The sequence below is a fragment of the Penicillium verhagenii genome (genome assembly GCF_028828195.1).
Source record: "Penicillium verhagenii strain IBT 33310 chromosome Unknown utg000006l_segment0_segment0, whole genome shotgun sequence".
NCBI lineage: Eukaryota > Fungi > Ascomycota > Eurotiomycetes > Eurotiales > Aspergillaceae > Penicillium > Penicillium verhagenii.
Window position 1 is genome coordinate 3,247,900 of NW_026643170.1, and position 19,711 is coordinate 3,267,610.

General features: G+C 48.1%; 8 protein-coding genes across 8 annotated transcripts; 4 read left to right on the plus strand and 4 right to left on the minus strand.

Moving 5' to 3' along the window:
- Positions 1-84: 84 nt before the first annotated feature.
- Positions 85-1,858, minus strand: N7466_006596 (uncharacterized protein; the record flags this gene model as incomplete). Its single annotated transcript, XM_057165993.1, has 5 exons — positions 85-161; positions 217-390; positions 454-1,377; positions 1,444-1,689; positions 1,768-1,858. 5 exons carry the CDS (start codon positions 1,856-1,858, stop codon positions 85-87), a joined length of 1,512 nt encoding a protein of 503 aa, XP_057021592.1.
- Positions 1,859-3,882: 2,024 nt separating this feature from the next.
- pfy1 (profilin) lies at positions 3,883-4,768 on the plus strand (the record flags this gene model as incomplete). Its single annotated transcript, XM_057165994.1, has 5 exons — positions 3,883-3,910; positions 3,986-4,001; positions 4,166-4,250; positions 4,394-4,528; positions 4,637-4,768. 5 exons carry the CDS (start codon positions 3,883-3,885, stop codon positions 4,766-4,768), a joined length of 396 nt encoding a protein of 131 aa, XP_057021593.1.
- Positions 4,769-5,368: 600 nt separating this feature from the next.
- Positions 5,369-6,114, minus strand: N7466_006598 (uncharacterized protein; the record flags this gene model as incomplete). The annotated part of the gene is made up of 5 exons (XM_057165995.1): positions 5,369-5,665; positions 5,723-5,738; positions 5,829-5,877; positions 5,959-5,985; positions 6,084-6,114. The coding sequence occupies 5 exons, from the start codon at positions 6,112-6,114 to the stop codon at positions 5,369-5,371; spliced, it is 420 nt and encodes a 139-aa protein (XP_057021594.1).
- A 778-nt stretch (positions 6,115-6,892) lies between these two features.
- On the minus strand, positions 6,893-7,462 carry N7466_006599 (uncharacterized protein; the record flags this gene model as incomplete). Its single annotated transcript, XM_057165996.1, has 1 exon — positions 6,893-7,462. The coding sequence occupies one exon, from the start codon at positions 7,460-7,462 to the stop codon at positions 6,893-6,895; it is 570 nt and encodes a 189-aa protein (XP_057021595.1).
- Positions 7,463-7,721: 259 nt separating this feature from the next.
- Positions 7,722-8,215, plus strand: N7466_006600 (DASH complex subunit DAD4; the record flags this gene model as incomplete). Its single annotated transcript, XM_057165997.1, has 5 exons — positions 7,722-7,724; positions 7,811-7,867; positions 7,927-7,971; positions 8,027-8,111; positions 8,172-8,215. The coding sequence occupies 5 exons, from the start codon at positions 7,722-7,724 to the stop codon at positions 8,213-8,215; spliced, it is 234 nt and encodes a 77-aa protein (XP_057021596.1).
- Positions 8,216-8,617: 402 nt separating this feature from the next.
- Positions 8,618-11,131, plus strand: N7466_006601 (actin-related protein ARP5; the record flags this gene model as incomplete). The annotated part of the gene is made up of 5 exons (XM_057165998.1): positions 8,618-8,813; positions 8,878-9,198; positions 9,261-10,201; positions 10,253-11,029; positions 11,102-11,131. The coding sequence occupies 5 exons, from the start codon at positions 8,618-8,620 to the stop codon at positions 11,129-11,131; spliced, it is 2,265 nt and encodes a 754-aa protein (XP_057021597.1).
- Positions 11,132-12,734: 1,603 nt separating this feature from the next.
- Positions 12,735-13,574, plus strand: N7466_006602 (MARVEL domain-containing protein; the record flags this gene model as incomplete). The annotated part of the gene is made up of 4 exons (XM_057165999.1): positions 12,735-12,881; positions 12,991-13,094; positions 13,194-13,316; positions 13,397-13,574. The coding sequence occupies 4 exons, from the start codon at positions 12,735-12,737 to the stop codon at positions 13,572-13,574; spliced, it is 552 nt and encodes a 183-aa protein (XP_057021598.1).
- Positions 13,575-14,208: 634 nt separating this feature from the next.
- On the minus strand, positions 14,209-18,900 carry nte1 (lysophospholipase; the record flags this gene model as incomplete). The annotated part of the gene is made up of 2 exons (XM_057166000.1): positions 14,209-18,475; positions 18,566-18,900. 2 exons carry the CDS (start codon positions 18,898-18,900, stop codon positions 14,209-14,211), a joined length of 4,602 nt encoding a protein of 1,533 aa, XP_057021599.1.
- Positions 18,901-19,711: the final 811 nt, after the last annotated feature.

Genomic DNA, 19,711 nt, shown 5'->3' on the forward strand with positions numbered 1-19,711 from the left:
CTCATTAATTAATCCTGGTATACAATCTAGCTGTTCAAACTGGCATTGCGGCTAAATGGCGTGCTCAGTTTGAGCTGGACGCTTTCATAGGGCGATGGGTTGCTTCTTTTTGCTCGGCAAAAATGTCATTCCCACCAGTCCAACTATCACAGACATAATCGCTACATGGATATTTTAGTAACCTCATCTTAGAATTAGACAGCGCGAGAGACTTACCACAGGTCAAATTCATATAATAGTATCCAACAGACCGTGTTAGGAAACCCGACAAAACAGGTCCGACCAGCATTCCCGCAGTCCAACAGAAGTTTGTCATGGAAAATCCGGAAGAAAAGTTCTTCTGAGATCCAAAGCGCTCAGGGTGTTCTTCATGAATTTCTCTCATGACATCTGAATCACGAAGTCAACGTTAGTATTGTACTCTGACTTTTCCTACTTCTGCGAGTCACTTACTGGTAATCTCAATTGTACCACAGCCACTGATAAAGGTTCGCGAAATACCAATTCCGATCACGGCAACCATGTATATCGCTTGGCCTTTCTTTCCAGTTCCCACGATAGACAGTCCATCGCTGCTGGCTGTACCCAAAAGCCAAAGAAAAACACTGGCGGTCAGGAAACCTATGCTAGTGGGAAGCTTGGTACCAACTTTGTCTTTGAGCAGCCCAGTTACGGAGCCAAGCAATAGGGATGGAATCTGCAAAAGCAGAAACATCAGACTGACTCGAGCGGTATTCCAACCAAATTGTTCGATGCAGTGAAGAGGTAATGTGGTATCCAATGCGACCAAGATCACAGCCTGTGTGAAGTTACAGATCAATCCACCGGCAGCGCGCGAGTCGGACAAGATCATGGTGTAAATATTGGATGTAAAGCTTGATTTTTCAACGTTGGTCGTTGGAGCTTTATGAGGCGGGACGTCACGTCTTGGTGGGTGTGGATCATCGTCGTAGTCGTAGTACGCATTGGGATTTGGGGACTGGATATCGACAAGGGCCGAATCTTCATGGATTAGATCATCAACACTGATTTCTCCGCGCACGCCGTTCTCAATTGGCGCAGTATCATCAGAGAGATACTCCTTCGTAGGCGACCGGTGACCGTTCTTGTTCTCGATCATGATCATGCGCATCAGCATATCAAGGACCAGCATCAAGATAGGAAGCATCCAAGTCATCCAGTATCCCAGCACCTGGAGAAAGGTACCGGCGGCCATCGGTCCGAATAGTAAGCCCGAGACGAAGAACGACGATATCCCTCCAAGGACCTTGCCCGTGTTTTCATGTCCGACTGTATCGGCAACGGTAGCGAGGCCGACAATCCATACTGTGTTGCCGCCTATCGCTTGAAGTGCGCGTCCGAAGAGAAGTACGGGAACTAAAGAAAGTCAGCGTGAGTGGACTTTGATGTCTGGAGGGGGGGCGCGGTGGGGTTGGGTCATACGATTCGGAGATAACATGATGATCACCGTTCCTACCAGCTCAGCTCCCAGCGATAGAAGTAACGGGAGCCTTCGGTTTGGCGCTTTATCGGCCAACCAACCTGTAAGTGGACCAGCCACCAGACAGACCAAGGCATGGACCGTTAATACGAGTGAAGTTGTTTCTTGTAATTCCGATTCATCGATGCCCAGCCTCTCCTCCAGCATGACCTGGAGAATAGGAACGATATAGCTGTATAGGAAGTTTTCTAGAAGAGAGGTTCTTAGTTAGTGGCGACGATCATCAAGTTTAGTACTTGCATCGGATGGGATTTATTGATACGAACCCGAAAACAGAGCTATAGCAATACAGCTAATGATGAACCAATTTGAAGAGCGCCATCGGTACCCGATAGGGAGGTTGGATTTGTAGGCCATCTTTTTTCTTCTTTGGCAAGCTTAGAATGATCAAGGAATGGAGATTCAAGAATTCAAATTTAATCAAATTAAATGGGATTTTTCAAAGGAAAGTGAATATTTCGACCGCCTTTTGCTTTGCTGCTTTGCAAGGGGTCGGCGAGGGCCATCAGTGGCAATATGCAGCTTTGAAGAGAGCATGATGAATGCAGGGGAGGCAAGAGGATTAAATGTGATGGTTGTCAAAAGGCTTGCGTGGACTGGAGTGGGTACTGGCGTTCGGATCAGATCGGCCGTTGAAGGTGCCGGTACTCAATAGGGGATTTAACGCCGAGTTTTTTTTTCTTGATTTCTTTTTTTTTTCTAATGTACTGTATACTTGACTGCTTTCCCTGTATGATTTCTGATGAAGCTTGAGAAGATGTTGATTTATGGTTTATCTTGTTTTTTTTAAAAAGATTCTAAAATTTCCAGTCTTTCTTTTCTTCCTCTTTGCATGTACCTTACATACTATGCAGGAGCGGTGTGATGGTAACCCTGGAAAGAAGCGGTCACCTGGAACAAAAGTACTCAAGTACTGCTTCAAATATTGTTCTTGAATCCAGTTATTTTCTACATTTCAAATGTTCATGAGTTCTTCAACCTTGGAAAGCCAAAGTTTAGGCTTCTTCGTAGGGCCGTATTTATAGGCGCCTACGTATGTGGGTCCACGCGTCGACTGGAAAATCTCTGGCAGAGAAAGTCAATACAAATAACCAACATTGATACTAGTAGAGTCAAGACATTCAAATATTAGTACTAAGTACTAAGTACCTTGACTCACCTATAGGTATAGCATCCATAGTCAAGATTATGCAGTTTCCAGGGCCAATCATATATTCTCGCCTAGCCCACATGTGCAGTTGAATGACAATATGTCAAGTCTGTTGATAAGATGAGCATCTTCGACCTCGGTTTGTTTCCCAAGGCTCCATGATTTTGATAGCGCATCTGACCCACGCAGTAGCTTTATTTATTAATAAAACCCATATAGACGAATAATTACTATAATGCGGAGATAGTATGAGAGAGAATGTCCACTCAAGGGCCAGTCGTCATCATGCAGCCAAACAGGATACAGGGATACTATACGGGAAACTTCAGGGTTTGGGGGGTTGAAGCGACTGGACATCAGGACACCAAAATGTTCCGATAAGAAGAACATGATTTTCAATGTTTACTCTCTGCTCTCAAACATTCAAATGAACCATTTACTTCAAAGTGAAGATTCCCTCAAATGTTCTCTTACTGACTCCTGCTCTGAAGTACTACATAGTAGTAGTAGGTAGGGGAAATGCTTGTAGCACCTTGCCTGCGATTCTGCTTGAGGCACATCTGGAACACGGTAGTTTCAAAAGTGACGAGATGCAAGAGTAAGGAGCCTGGTACCAAATCCGAAGGCTTTATAAATGACTCAGGGGGAGCATTTGAAGCTACTGGGGCGATCAGTGGACTCTACACCGCCATCCCATGATTGACGAAGACTTTTCCAAGATTTCTCCCCTGACATCTACTCGACATGCATTATGTGCAGACGAAGCAATGAAGAATGGAGGGGGAATCAAGACCCAAGAGCCCCTCATTCCAGGAACACGTGGAATGGCATGCGTGCCGAGATACAAAGGAGCAAGGTTGATCGGCTATGCAGGGAGACACTGAGGCGATATAACCTTAGTGGACAACAAAAAGCTTAGAATCAAAATTATTCCTTAAGAGCCTCATTCCCAGTTTAATTGGTTCCAATACATCAATCCCAACTTTCTCCCCTAAGATTGTGGGAAAAGAAGAAGAAAAGCAAATGGACCGGTTGGCCCCGTACTCACTTAAAAACGAGGATCGACACCGACTTCTCAAGTAGAGTTGGCGGGGTCTTATTTACCGCCAAAACAACCCCCCACTTTAACCTCTGCCAACCTTCCAGCTCCCTTATATTCTCTGTCTTTCCTCACGACCCTTTTTCTCCCTTCTCTCTCCCTCCAATCCTCTCTCTCCACACAACCTTCACCATGGGTGCACACTCCGCAGTTTGGCAAGGTAAGCATCCTTGTTCATGATCGCATTCGTCATCGACTTCCCCCTCACTGACGTCTTTTTTTCCCTGATGTTTAGGCTATGTCGACTCGAGGTACGATTTCCTCTTTAAATTCCATCTCCATCGCCCTTGAGCTATTCCGATCATTTTCTCTGCTGCACTTGGCTCGGAGTCGCATTTCCGATAGCAATATGTGCAATATGTGCAATATGTGGCGACACACCTGACCCCGACCGATGCTGACAATCCTCCAACAGCCTGATGGGCTCCGGCCAATTCGACAAGGCCGGTATTCTCGCCGTGGACTTCTCAGGACTTGAGGCCAAGTCCGCTGGCTTTGAGGTACGCTTCCCAATATCCCTAGCCCCCTTTCTGCTTCCGGGAGTCCGTCCTATCAATGGAATGCGGGGTCGATGTGTCACATTTGACAGTGCCACCCACGGATCGCGCCATGAAACTGACCGGTGCCTTGTTATTGCCTACAGCTCTCCCAGGAAGACATCAACTCCTTGGCTGCTGCCTTCACAAACCCCGACAACGCTTTCACCACAGGTTTCTCCATCGGTGGTGAGAAGTTCGTCACCATCAAGGCCGACCCTCGCTCTCTATACGGCAAGAAGGTACGTATCTACTATAACACATACTCCCCACACAAGCTCCTGGTCATACGAGAATTTTGCGGCAATCGCATCTGGATTGAGATGGCTGACATGTGTTGCGTGATATAGGGTAAGGAGGGCGCCATTGTTGTCCGTGCCTCCTCTTGTACTATGATCGCCCACCACGGCGAGTCCGTTCAGACTACCAACGCTGCTACCGTTGTCGAGAACCTCGTGGACTACCTTAACGGTGGTAAATAAATTGATTTTTTTTTTGGGGTTGGAATTGATGCGATCATCGAATGCGATGATATGAGAATATGAGATGTGTGAAGAATAGCCAAATAAAGGAGCATCGATTTTTTTTTCTTGTCTTTTTTTTTGCTTTCATTTTGATTTTGGGTTCTCCCCTGAGCTTGGTCTGTGGTCTGTGGTCTGTGGTCTGCATTTGTCGCACTCGCACTACAGGAAGTGGACACCAGCGACGCGTAAGTAGATATCTTTCTCCCCCGGGCATGGTCAATCAAACCTTGGAAGCATCAGGTTCCCTTGGAATGTATGTCTTATATGCTCAAGGTCGTTTAATTCATGTATCTTGAAATACATACTCATATCAAGCAATCCCCCACGCTGAAAAGTGTAAAAAGGAATCATTAAGTAAATTACATCAAGGCTTTATAAAGCGTAGGCATGATTGCATCCGTCTTCATCCATGCCCCCGGAGGCCACGGGTTTGAAGAAACTAGATGCCCCAGCCCGCTGCAAGATCATTCTATGCAAAATCGAAGCAGTCTATCTGCCACGTATTCTGACAATTCAGACTCATCACGGTCACGTCAAAACGCAAAATCCGATAAAGTCTTATACGGGCAGCTCGGCATTGCTCCGACCACCTGCCAAGACCTCCAATCCACGCTGGATGTACGGTCCAATAACGGGAATATTTCCTGCAAACTGCCCAATTGTAATTAGGAAGTCACCAAAGAGGATGAATAGTCCGTAGAGTTCGATCATGAAACCACAAAGCGGCCAACGGAAGAGGATGAGAAGGATGCCAGCCGCGAAAGCAGCGGTACCCTTGAGTTTCTGAGGACGGGAGAAGAAGACCAGGGTCTTTTGGAAGCCGATGATCAGGGTAAGGCCGATGAGGAAGAGGATCTAGGATGTGTGAGTTGAGAGCGGTTAGGGAGGTGGGAAGTGGGGATTGTGGCGTACGTTGCCCATGGCCAGTCTAATGACAAGATGTTAGCTTGCGGTCGCATTTTGTCTTCTTCGTATGTTGTAGATATGCATATACGCAGGAACGAAAAGGAGAACGTACAATGACCGGTCAAAGAACATAAGGACACCTCCGAATAGGAACAAGCCACCTATACCACCACGGTTAGGATTTGTTATTTGTGCTTGGATTGCGCATCACTGTCGATATCGCCACCGCTATATCCACATACCTGCACAGCAGAAGACCACTCCAAATTCTAGAGAAAATGTCAGCCATGATTCGCTTATCCTTGGACTGCGCCGATGCGCTTGGACAAGTGTCGCGCGACACTGTTTCAGGCGACGAGGAACTCACTCTGGTGCTCGGTAAGCCACATGCTCGGCATTTTGGCGTAGTGTGTCGTATACGGCGTAAATGAAGTTGTAGAAAGGAACAAGGAATAGCAGAACGCGCCAACAAGATCAATTGCAAATGGAAACAATAAGGATTTCGCCGTAAACAGAAACCCCTTTTTCTGCCCGCCACCGAAGGCGGTCGGGACGAACTTGTTTAAGCCGCTCGAGCGGTCTTGTCAGTTTCCTTTTTCCTTCACCCCACGAGTACAGCTTTGATCTTGAACCATCTGAGCTGAAAAAAAAATGCCATTGGTCAAGGTTGAGGCTCTGGAATCTGTATTCAGCAGAATATAGCTGTCCTTTATGTGACCATTTCAAAGGCTCGGACTTAAATGTTGGTCTAAGGCTTGTGGTTTGGACAGCTTTTCTGGGACACATTGTCCTCTGCAATATACCTGGTACGAAGTACCCATATCTATACATACCCCGCCGCGACGACAACACCCTCGGGTGCTGTAACTGATATTCCCTTCCGTGGAGTTTCGGTACTAGTTGCGTGCTACCTGGCACGAGGCGAAGAACAGAACTTTTACGGTTACGAATAAGCCGGAGCGCTTTCTTGAGCCTGTCTCGAAAGGGGCAGGTGGGATGGAAAGGGCTTGACTGTGTTGGCCGAACATTCATTGTCTTAGTATTAGGTTTTTTTTTGTATCCGGGGGTTTCGACTTTCAATATCAATATCATCTTCAGAAATTCGTACACATATGCCCCCTCCCTTCACAAGCTGGAAAATTGATCGTAATTCGTTAAATGTGACAAGGTTTACCCTTATTTCAAGACCGTGTGTGCTCCACGCGCTTCGAGGTACATCTCTGGCACACCCTGGGCCAATGTCCGAATCACTGCGAAGATCTCTTTGTTGTGATACCGGAGTCGGGTCTTGGGGTCGGTGTAGGGACCGGCCAACCCGGTAATATCGCAGTAGTTACGCTGGTTGGCGGCGCTCAGCGATGGTGCCGACTCAATGTTCGTGTAGGTGACTGCCGGTCCGGTTGAGAAATTGGCGCGCGCATTCTTCTCCAGCACCAAGGTAGAAAGGTTTTGCGAAGCTTGTGCTAGGTTGGGAGTCTTGCCAGTTCCATCTGCTGGGGTTTGTTTGCCATCGGCCGTGGTGCTGCCCGTGGCAGGGAAGGGGGTGGTTGCGCCCGAGTTGGCTTGGGTGGCCATCACTGAGGCCTCCTTTCGAGCACTCTCGGAGATGATCTGCTTGAGGTTCCGGTTGCGACGCTGGGAGGGCTTCCAATTTGGGTTGCGGAATGGCTTCTGGAGGCGGGCAATATCCAGCTGGTCCATAAGCTGCAAGTGCGCTTCGTCGTTGGCGGGAGTTGCAGGAGGCATTGTTGCGATCGAGGAGGGAAAACGCAGAAGTTTGGAGGGGAAATTAATGCCAAAAGATTTTGTGTATATAATGTAGATTAAATAGTGATTTGAAGAAGTCAGAAGGATGGGCGGTTGGCCAGAGGATACGAGCAGTCGGCGACTGTATGAACCGCCGGGCCATGCGAACCGCCATTTCTCACATGACCGCCCAAACAAATCATCCTCCTATGTTTCTTCGCAACCAACAAAGAAGTATATCCCACCAAGACTTCAAACTATGGTAAGTTTATTTTGCTAATTTATTATCAATATCAAGCCTGGTATCACCCAGGTATTGTTTGACAGCACAGTACTAATCCCATTTAGGAGAGTCCTCATGAGCACCAGCAGTCAGTGCTGCTCTCGCGTATCATTACCAATGTGGTAAGATATAACAACTCGATGGCAACCACAAAATGCAGTAGACTGAATCATGAAACTAGGAGAAATTGAACGAGGCTGTTATGGTCATGAACAAGGGCCTTCAGGTATATGCCCCGCGAGTTTGGATGCTTCATGACATCGATTGTTGACAACCCATAGGAAGTCAATATCCAAAACATGAACGTTGAGCTGGTGGCTCAGATGTTCAAGAACTATCAGTCCAATGTCTTGTTCCATCTGGAAGGTATGCTTCTTGACTTATCTCAATATATCATATTTCAAACACTAAAAATTCAATGTCCAGCTACGGAAAACCTCAAAGAAGCCTCGCCGCAAGGATCTACCTAAAAGACGAAGTTTGATTATCACGAAGCAATGTATGAATGAAACCGGTTATTTTTAAAACATGATAATTTTAAAGATGTAGTCCATTTCATGGAATGTATAAGTATTGAAGCTGCAATTTGCCCAATACTACTACTAGTTGAGATAGCGAGCGCATCACCGCTTCCCCGATCTTGGCGCAAAGCAAACTATCCAAACCTCCGGCTTTCAACACTTCACCTCCAACTCCCACGCCATTCGTCTACGCCTGGTCGCTTGGTCGTTCCGGATCCTTTTGGAACCGTGCTCCGCGACTGACTGGCTTCTATATAATCTCTGTCGCCATCCCCTCCTGCTATGCAGTAATCTCTCCATAACTGATCTCCGATCTCAAAGCTCCTGGTTTCCGCACCGGAGTTGCCCACCATGACTATCAGTTCGGTCAAGACCATTTTACCGGCCCGATTCAAGGCCAATTCATCTGAAAAGCCTGATGCCAAACCACCACCCAGGCTTTATCCCGCAACAGACTTTCCCTCCAAAGGCTACCAGCCTCCACAGACCGATGGGTTCGAACAGAGCAAAGCCCACCCCGACACTAGCGCTATTGTCATCGACAATGGTCAGTACACTGCAAGATACAAATCCCTATAAATTTCAGATCTCTAACTATCGTTCTTGCGCAGGCGCCCATCTCGTCAAGGCTGGCTGGTCCTTTGATAAGACCCCGCGCTTTGCCATCCCTCCCGTTACAAGCCGTTACCGCGATCGCAAGTTGAACCGCCCGTGCAACTTTGTTGGACACGATGCCTATCTTGATGCAACAACCCGTGGCCAGCTTCGCGGGGCTTTTGACTCTGGGTCTAGCGTTGTCGGCAACTGGGACGTCATGGAGGGCGTGTTGGACTACATGTTTCTAAAGTTAGGTGTGGACGGTTCCAACGGCGGCGTCGATCGGCCGATTGTTATGACTGAACCCATTGGCAACTTCGCATACCCAAGGAGAAGTAAGTTGTTGGATCTCATTAATCTGGCAATCAAAGCTAACAACGCATCTAATAACTTTTAGTGATGAACGAGATCCTCTTCGAATGTTACTCTGCACCATCCGTCTCCTTCGGAATTGATTCGCTTTTCGCGTACCGCTACAACAAAGGAACGGACGGATTGGTTGTTTCCTCATCGCATACATCTACACACGTTATCCCCGTTCTGGGTGGAAAGCCGCTTTTGTCCAATTGCACCAGACTCAACTGGGGCGGCCTGCACAATGCCGAATACCTTATGAAACTCATGAAGTTGAAGTACCCTACCTTCCCGGCAAAACTTACAGATATCCAAATGGAGGACTTGGTGCGCAACCACTGCTATGTGTCGCAAGACTACGACCGTGAACTGAGTGGATATCTTGATTGGACGGGCCTGGAGGACCGCGATCACGTTATCCAGTATCCATTCACCGAGCATATTGTCATCGAGAAGACTGAAGAGGAACTTGCCCGTATTGCGGAGCGGAAGAAGGAGAGTGGTCGCCGACTCCAGGAACAGGCGGCTAAGATGCGTCTTGAAAAGCTGGTGAAGAAGGAGGGGGAACTTGAGTATTACAAGAGCATTCAAGCCAAAATGGCAGATGAAACGAAGAAAGAGATCCGTCGTATCCTTGAGACCGAGGAACTCAAAGATGAGGCTCAACTTGAGCGGATGATCCGAGAATTGGAGAAATCTATCAAACGTTCTCGCAATAAGGATCTCGGTATCGAGGAAACGGAAGAACAGCCCGAGGAGATGACATTCCCGCTACTCGAAATCCCAGACGACCAGCTCGATGAAGCTGGTCTGAAAGAAAAGCGTCACCAACGCCTGATGAAATCAAATGTCGATGCGCGTGCGCGCGCTAAGGCTGAGAAGGAACGTGAAAAGGCTCGCCGTGAGGAAGAAGAGCGCCTTGATCGAGAGAAGCGTGAAAATAACTTCGAGAGCTGGATTGGTGATCGACGAGATGCCCGCCAGGTAAGTTCCTATGAGATCTATGAGTCTACTACTACGTACTAACGAAAATAGATTCTACTGCAACGAATTAAGGACCGCGATCGCATGAAGGCAGACCTCGGAAATCGGAAGTCTCTTGCTAGTCAACAGCGCATGAAGACCCTAGCCAACTTGGCTTCTGACGGTCCAAAGAAACGTCGCCGCGGCGGAGAAGACGATGACTTTGGTGCCAATGATGACGACTGGGGTGTCTACCGGACCGTTGCAACGGGCGACGGAAGTGACGACGAGGAAGAAGAGGACCTGAATGCTACTCTCGGTGGTTTAGAGAAGGAGCTGCTAGAATATGACCCCGACTTCACGGAGAACCACACGCTCGCTGCGCAGTCCGATTGGACCAAGAGTCTTGTCCATGGATTCCTGCGTGGTCCCTGGCCCTTTGACCCGGAAAGCCAGCGTGAAGCGCACCAGCTTCATCTGAATGTGGAACGTATCCGTGTTCCCGAGGTCGTTTTCAAGCCTTCTATTGCCGGCGTGGACCAGGCCGGTCTGATTCAAATTTCTGCGGATATCGTGAACCAGCGGTTTTCAGGCACCGCGGACCGTGCCCGTCTCCTCAAGGATGTCTTCCTGACGGGTGGTAACACTCTTTTCACTGGATTTGAGGACCGGTTCCGCAACGAGCTCCGTGGGTACCTGCCGCTTGATATGGAGTTCAATGTGCGTCATGCATCTGACCCTGTCTTGGATGCTTGGAAGGGTGCTGCACAGTGGGCTTCCAGTGCTGACTTTGGTCGGTCGTCTGTCACTCGACAAGAATACCTGGAAAAGGGTAGCGAGTATATTAAGGTAAGTCTCCACGTCTCGATCTATGTCTACTATTCATATCTGTTCTCGGTTTGGTGCTAATTGATTCCACAGGAGCACGATCTTGGTAACGCTACATGGTAAAGAGGTTAAAGCGGTTCCAAAACTGAGGCGCAAAGGAGTCAAGTTGCACGGGTTCTTAGGCTGGCAATGGGCATTTTTTTTTCTTTTAGCTTTCAATCAAAGGTTTTTTAACAACTTTATATCCTGAAGTCTTGGGATCCCCTCATATTGAATTTGAAGCAGCTGTCGGGTACACCTTTGCCTGGGTTCCATAACACTATGGCTATATTATCCGATGTGTATCTATAATGGATTCAATGTTGTGGACAGTGTCTTTTGTCACTGAAATTGAAGCCAGACCCACCGGGAGTTGTGATTGATTATCGAAGTATAGAAAGCTCAAGGGACATGTTAGTACACAAGTCGATTCAAAACCAAATCTTGTATTTCAGCCTGGACAGAAAGGACTTGTTGCATCTGAGTACTTCCGGCCAATCATTTTGCACAAATGTGTCACCACGAGAAGTATAGATCATTCCCCTGCTTCCAAGACAACCAGGACTTGCAGCGGGGTATCGGTATCTACTAATAGTATACTATCTTGTGTTGTCTAAGAAGCTCGTCTGGACGTCCTTCCAACATTTGAAGGTTGTTTTGTCTTTTTTCCATAGCATTTGTAGTAGTTCCACGAGTGTATTGGTTCTCTACCTGATAGTAATAAACTCAAGAGTCAACTACATATCCACCTATGAATCTTATAAAGCTACCGACTAAAAAGCTGAAGCTTTTCAAGACTGAAGAAGCTACATGTATTCCATGCAGGAAGATCCCTGTCCTTTTAGTGACACTGCGTCTGTTTATGGTTTTCGGCGATTCGCTTCTTCTGCCGTCTGTTCCGTAGTTATACCTGAGTTCCTGTTCCCATACTCATGGCGATGGTGTGATGTGTCAATAGCCTGAGCGATTCTTATGATTGGTTCATGCGTACATATGTATGAGTTGGCTACTAGTATTATCAGATGAGGGTGTTTCCCGCTGTTCCGCGGTATGCCGAATGGGCTCCTTTCCAAGGTTGCCCACGACATAATTGATAGTATCTTCAAGTTAGTACTCCGAGGATTTAAACAACTACCGTGCTGGTCTAGACGATAATATTCAAGTCGTACAGCGTTAAACTATATATCATCTCTAGCAGTTGACCTCACGTGCTGGCAAATGCAAACCAAAATTAGGTCAATTGGTATTACTTTAGGTACATATGTATAGATGGCAGATGCGGTACAGGGATTTGACTTCATGCAATAATGACGCAGCTGGGGAATTGCAGCACTTGAGCACAATGGGAATTCAAATGTTGAGTGTTGATTTTTCATTTGAATCTTTTCTCGTTAAACTTCAAATGTTCCATTTGACTCGGCGCCAAGTCGTGTCTGTATCTCATGGTTTTTCTCGTGTCCGGGATGATGCCATGATTGAGAGAACATAAAGTCTTGCGTTGCCACATTTTTGAGATCTCTTCAAACATTTGAATGTTTATTGTTCCGATATTCCAACCTTGAAACATTGAATACTTTTCGATATCGATCGGATAATACTGTCCTCGTTTATTCAATTCTTGTTCATTGCTATACCCGTGGACCTCCCATTACTCATCCTGACCTCGGCATAGCTGAACGAGGACGTCATGCGCTTTTCAACGACCCTCGCCCGACCATTGCAACTGATCCTGAGATCTCTGCAGTGGATCAGTGCCGTTGTCGTCCTAGGATTGACCTCACGCTTCATCAACCAAGGACCTCATGGGCAGCACATCACCTACCAAGAAGTTATTGTGCGTGACTACCTGATATATACTAAACCCAGACACTATTTTCTCGAATGCAGACATCCACGCCTGTACACACTACTCAAAAGAGTGATCATTGCTAATAAGCCTTCAGTCCGCTCTCTCGATCGTCTTCTTCATCCCAGCATTCATATCTCCCTTCCGCCCAGCATTTCTAAGCAAAGTCGTCATCCCGATTGACCTCGTGTTTTCCTATCTGTACGTTTCCCCATGGACTTCTTCACAACTTACAAGCAAATGTTCCAAAGAAAAATTTTTTCTAAAAAATACTAATACATCACATTATCATCTCATTAGATGGTTGACTGCTTTTGTCTTTGCGGCCCAGGACTACAATTGGCATTCGTGCTACTTTCATTCCCCGCCTGGTGTAACCTGCCAACGCAAGAGGGCGAATGAAGCATTCATCTTCTTAGCTTTGTATGCTCTAGTTCTTTTCTTTTCTTCTTTTCTAGTCTTGCGCTCCCCCTCATCTACTCAGCTCACGATGTCATATTTAGCATCTTTACTTTCTTAGGGATCCCTCTCGAAGGTGCCGCACTCCATGCATATAGAAGGAACCGGGTCATCCAGCCCGTTGTGGAGAAGCACGATGGCGCTGGCGCTACCACTGGCACTGGGACTCGGGCCCCGCTTGATGCCCCCGCAGAAGTTGCTGCTCCGGTTGCTACGGTCTAATTGACTTTTCATCTTGGTTTTCAATGTTGGTTTGAGTAGTACATTATGTACTACCTTGCTTGGTTCAAGTCTGTTGCTTGTCCAATCGACTTGGTTGGGATCTATGCACCTGGATGCAGATGTACATTCCTGTATGCAGTTGATCCCTGCTATGTGCGCTAATTGTAATACCTGGTGTCGTCAATCAAAGGAGATGTTATGGCCAAACCTTGTAGGCTAGTCCAATTATTGTGATACATGTCCTTATACGAGGGTAAATAATTGAGGGGAAAATTGAAGCATGTCAAGCTACATTGATATTCAAATGTTCCAAGGCAGATTGGTCTTGTATAAGATAGACTTAGTAGTTAGCTCTAACTCATTTGATTTGTGGTTTGTAGTATGTACAGTTTATGACAATTGACAGTCAGACTTTCAAAGGTCGGAGTCCTCAGATGCAAATGGGTGTATCTTGTGCGTGTAGGTAATTCAAGAAAAATTCACGTTCAAAAGGGGCAAGGCCCAACCGTATGAACCGCCAACTCCAGCCAAAATTAGAGAGCCTAGAACTGTGCTGAACGCCAGGACCGAACGCCTCGGGAATCAAAGCGACGACAGATTAGAATGAAATGTGATATGAATACAGCGAGTACTTTTAGATACTAGCGCGTCGGGGAGCCATGGTCCGCTGCAACTTGCGCTTCTCCTCCGTCTCCTCGGGAATAGGAAGAGATCCCTCGTTTTTGAGACGATCGAGGAATTCCTTTCCATACGCATATCCAACTTGGTAAATCTCGTCGAATTTACCAAATTCGAGTGTTCCATAGGGGTCGATTGGCGGGCGCATGTAAAGACAGCCGGAGAGATTCTTAGCTCGTTCCAGGTTGTCAATAGAGGAGACGTATGCGAGACGGGCTTGAATTTCAGAAAGTGTAGGCGGGTTCGGGAGCGAGGAGAAGGGATTCCAACGGTTAAACATCGACCAGAATCCAGACAATGAATCGCCATAGCCCTGGGGTGTATTATCATCGAGGGAACCCACGTCGACGGCGAAGATGACGTCTGCTCCGAGACTCTTCATGTGCGCTACAGTGAGATTGTCGATATATCCACCATCCAGGAGCATGCTGCCCTCATCACAAATTGGAGGAATCAGGCCAGCCAGGGACATGGACGCACGTACGTATCGCCACACGTATCCAGAAGAATGGTATTCGGCGCGGGACCGGCTGATGTTGGTGGTGTTACAGTAGAACTCGAGCCAGAAATCCTCAATCTGGCTATCACCAAAAGTCTTGAAAATTCCGCGATTGAACTCGTGGCCGGTTGTGTACGAGACCGTTGGGTATGTCAGATCCAAAGCAAATCGCCACATGCTTCCCATACGGCCAGAGAACTTCTTCGCACGACCGTACATGGGAACCACGTCGGCGTCTCGTGCGTAAAGGGCTCCGATAAATGACCCAATGGAGGTACCACCAACGATATCAATTGGAATTCCAGCCTCCTCGAGCGCCTTGATCACACCAACTTGGGCTATGCCGCGCGCACCTCCGCCACCCAGCACTAATCCAACAGATTTGCCACATAACCGGCGAGCAAGGCGGTGGAAATCACCCTTGAAAGGGGTCTGTGATGAATACAGCGGCGTCTGCTGGATACGTCGAGAGGTGTATTTCTGGATCTCTGCCTGCAAAATCTGGACACGTTGCTTGAGAACAGTTCCAAACTTTTTGGGGTTGGGGTGAGAAGGCTCAGCGGTCAGGCGGAAAGCCATTTGGATATGATGATGACCACCATTGATCCACAACCGGTTCTTGAGCCAGCGGCGCGTCAAGCCGGGCGAACAGTACCGTTCAGAATGCAAAAGTACCAACTCCTTGCGTGCGGTCGTCTTCATGCCAAGCAAGAATCGCTCATATTCTCCGATTCTGGACGAAGCCTCCGCGACACCTACCAGCAAGATAGAATCCGCCTGTGCGATACAGGTCTGTGTCCAGGGCGCATTGACATTGGTATCCGCGATGTACAAAACCAAGCCATACTTCTCCTCCAAATCTGCCAGATACTGTGATAGTTTGAGCTTTCCCATCTTGGTAAAAGCGTGGCGGCCTAGGTGGTTCAGAATGGCAGCTTGGTTGAGTGAAGTGACACCTCTGGTCACACCGACCTGATGCAAGGCATTCAGCAGCCGATGGCCAAATTCAACTACAGGTACACCTGCAGTGACTGGAACGATGGCCACTGTGCGGAGGTTAACGGTCGAGGTCGCCGTCTGGACACCACCAACATGGGCCTGCTCCAATGCTTTTTCGGAGAGAGGGTGTGCTACCAAATCACGCATGCGTTGAGCAATGAGCTTGGACACTTGAATTGTGATGCCTGGGTGCTCTTGCGCCAGGCTGTTGAACAATGATCGAGGGAACTTTGCTAGCTCAGTTTCTCGAATTGCGTGGAGAGTAGATGGCCGAGTAGATTCTGTCATGACCTCGAGTTCACCGACACTCTCGCCTTGGCCGTATTCACCGACTACGGTCATTTTGCCATTGGGACCTTCCAAGACAGACCTCAGGCGACCGTTCAGCACGAGATAAATTGCGTCACTTTCATCTCCTTGGTGGTAAATAGGTTGTCCCGCGCTTACTTGGACCCATTCAAGTGCAAAATCAATGTGGAGCAGCAGACGAGGTAGGAGGTTTGTCAGACGCTTGGCCAGGGTTAATAGAGCAATCGGATACCGGTCTGCGATACGCTCTAATGATGCACGGGGTAAAAATCCCACGTATACATCTGTCTTCGCAACAACGTCCGTGTATGAGCGATATGAGGCTAGAGCGCCGACATAGCCTTGCATGCCTCCAGGTTTAATCAAGTAAAGTGATTTGCGTGACTGGGACTTGCGGCGAGAGTCGGCAGCAGCACCACCACCACCTGTTGTTGTGCCTGGAGTGCGAGAAGAGCCTGTTTTCGTTTGGCCCAGTGTAGGGAAAAGTTCCTCCCGTGCATTGGATGCAGTAGACCGCGATGAGCCAACCAGGTCATCCCCCCGCTCGTTGACCGGGATGCCCACATCTAAAAACCCATCAATCACGTAGTAAAGACCCGGATGGCGCTCACCCTGTTCTACAAGAACTGAGCCTTGTGGGAAGTAAACGACTTCAATGTCATGGCGTAGTTCTTCGCGCAAATTGACCACCGGCGATGTTCCACCAGCACTGGTCACGGACATGGACATCATAGATTCCGTCTCGCCATCTCCGGATCCTTCATAGGGATCAATGAACCCAAATGCGTTAGAGAACACAGCCTTCTGTCGCCGAGAGTCATAAGACAGCAGCCTAGGAGATGCGTCACCGGAGGCATGGCTACCCTTTCGAAGAGCATCGCGCGTACTCTCCATAAGACCAATGCCCTTCATCATGCATTCCAGAATTGACTCTCGGAATAGCGTTTCTTCGTCTATTGATTCCTTACGTTGAAATGGAGATGATGAGAGACCATCGATGCCTGCAGCTGGTCGGAATAGAGGACGCTCTCGCTCTGTCAAGGGACTTTGGAGGCTAGGGCCTAGATTGTCGCGGCGAGGTCCAAAACGAGAGAGCTGAATTGTAGATAGCAAGTCGCCAGGACTGACTCCGTTCGAATCTCGCTCGTTGTGGTGAAGTGTTGGTCGCCTCTGGGGAGTCAGAGCAAGGGGCCGGCTCCCTCCATCCATACGAGCTTGCAAGACCGCCTCCTTTCTGAGGGAACTACTGGAACGGCGTCTCCGTCCCACAGCTGGGTTGTGGAGAGCTATACCCTTGCCAACTTCTTCGGGTCCGAGGCGGTCTCGTTCCTGTGTGAATTTGTTCTTCAAACGGTCCAAGGCACCGCCGCGCAGATCATTGGGCAGATCATGAGACGTGTATTTCGACATCTGTCGCTCAATACCCAGCACGTCGGTTCCCAGTCCCAAGTATGAGTGGGCGGTCGCGAACGTCACTCTTTGGAGACGAGTCAAGATCACTTGCACAATATGAGCGGTCGCTCTTGGGTATACGCGTGTTAATCGGCGGAATGCACTAGCGGGAATAATGGCAATGGTCGTATCCACCGTCGCTCGGGCGACGATATCTGGATGCACTGACTTTCGTCGTCTGGCGGATGGCCGGGTAACTTGCGGCTGTGCGGGTCGCTCAGGAAGAGTAGCATGGCTCTCTCCCAAATTCAATGGAGGGACTGCCGATAACGATTCGCCGGCACCATGAAGACCAGGCGTCAAGTCGGAAAGATCAGCTTCTCTCGACAGCGGGCTCCCTAGTATGTCAACACCAGGACTCACTGGAAGGGAGCCAGGGCCGCGGGGGGTATAAGCCGGTGTTACGCTCGAGTTGCTAGAACTAGAACTATGCGTGTTACGCAGCTTGATGTCTTCAGTGAACAGCTGCAGGATAGAAAAGAGCGACGACATGGAAGCGCCATTTTTCACTTCGGTCAGTAATTGATAACCCTGACGACCATTGGAGTTGTGTTCCTCATCCTCTGATGTCACATCATCAAAGTGTACGTCTTCTTCCATCCCCGACTTGCGATCACGGGTTGACTTGACGAAGATCTGAACCAGGCCATCTACCACCAAACAGAAGCCCTTCTCTTCTTCCAACATCAAGGTTTCACCGGCGATCAATTTCCTTGTCTGCATGGTCCGGGTCAATTCGTGAAAGACGGGTCGTTCTAAATAACCGAAGACTTTGATGGCGCTCAGGAACTCGTCAAGGTAGCTGGCCAATCCGGGCTTGGAGTCTCCATCTTGAATATCGGGGAAGAGGTCGACTTGGGCTTCTTTGCGCTGGGGCTCCGGGGGCAGGCGACTGTACATGTTCATAAAGCGATAGCGAATGAACCAGCTCACGGTGGAGACGACAGCTAGGAGGATCAACAATCTATGCGATCATTCATATCTGATCAGCTCACACTCTTTTCTTCAATTGATTCTGGGGTGAACGGGGGGGTGGAAAGGGGAGAAGACTTACAAGGTGGTGAAATTCATGGTGAAGGTGAGGCTCATGGAAAACAGCGTAAATAGCCATGTGGGCAAAGTGAGGGTGGTAAAAGTGATAAGCCAATACAGAGCTCGTGGGACGACTTGAAAGGCAAAGGTAAAGATCCAACCAATCCACCCCGCCATGGTTGACGGTATTGGCGGAGGAAAAGGCGGGGGAGAGGAGGAGATATGGGCAGCGGATAGAGCGGTCGTGGTCAAGGAGGGTACAGAGGAGACCAGTGAAGAGACCAGTGAAGCCGGGGCCGATATGGCCGTGGTGCCGGCCGTTAGGCTCAAGGACAGGGACGGAGCCAGGTTAGGCATGACGTGTGGTCCCGGCATGAGATCAAAGCTCCGCTTTTTGACCAAGAAAGCCAGTCACCAGTCACCAACCAGGGTATCACACTAACTCAAAACAAACTCCCCGCGACCCTCTTCTGGGCCACCATGTGCATAGGCATCGGAAACGTGCGGGACCTGGTATCGGTGGATGGAAAGGAAGATGAGGGGAAGTAGGAGAAGAGGTCCGAACTGCAGGGATGACAAGCTCCCGATCAAGGCAGGTGACTTTGTCGATCAGATGAATGTAAAAAAAGAAAAAGAATAAAAAACAAGAATTGGAGGTTACTGATTATTTTCCCCAGTACCTTGGTAATATGAGAGAGAGAGAGAGAAAAAGCACTTGTAAAATTACCAGAGGAATAATCAGAAAATGAATTGAGGTAACTACTGTGTAGCTAACATTGAAGAGTGAACTTTGGTAATCCAGTACCAACTGTAGCTACTAAAACGTGGGCTGGTCCACACGTATAATCGGTGGAGCCTTCAAATGTTCACCTTTGAAACTTCAGGATTGAAATCTTCAAACATTGAATGACGGAACCTATCAGGATGTCTATAGTTATCATTCTATATTGATTATAGATCTTTCGGAATTAATGTAATTTTATGATTTGTGTGAAGGTCATATCCATTGGTACTATGTATAAGTAAGATCTCAGTACACACCTAGTACTATGTACTAGTATACATACACACAGGGTACCTGGTGCTCTATATATAGCACTCAAGTGCTGATGTTCCTGCATTTAATTGTAACATTTGAACTCAGGATTTAACATTTTATGTATTTATA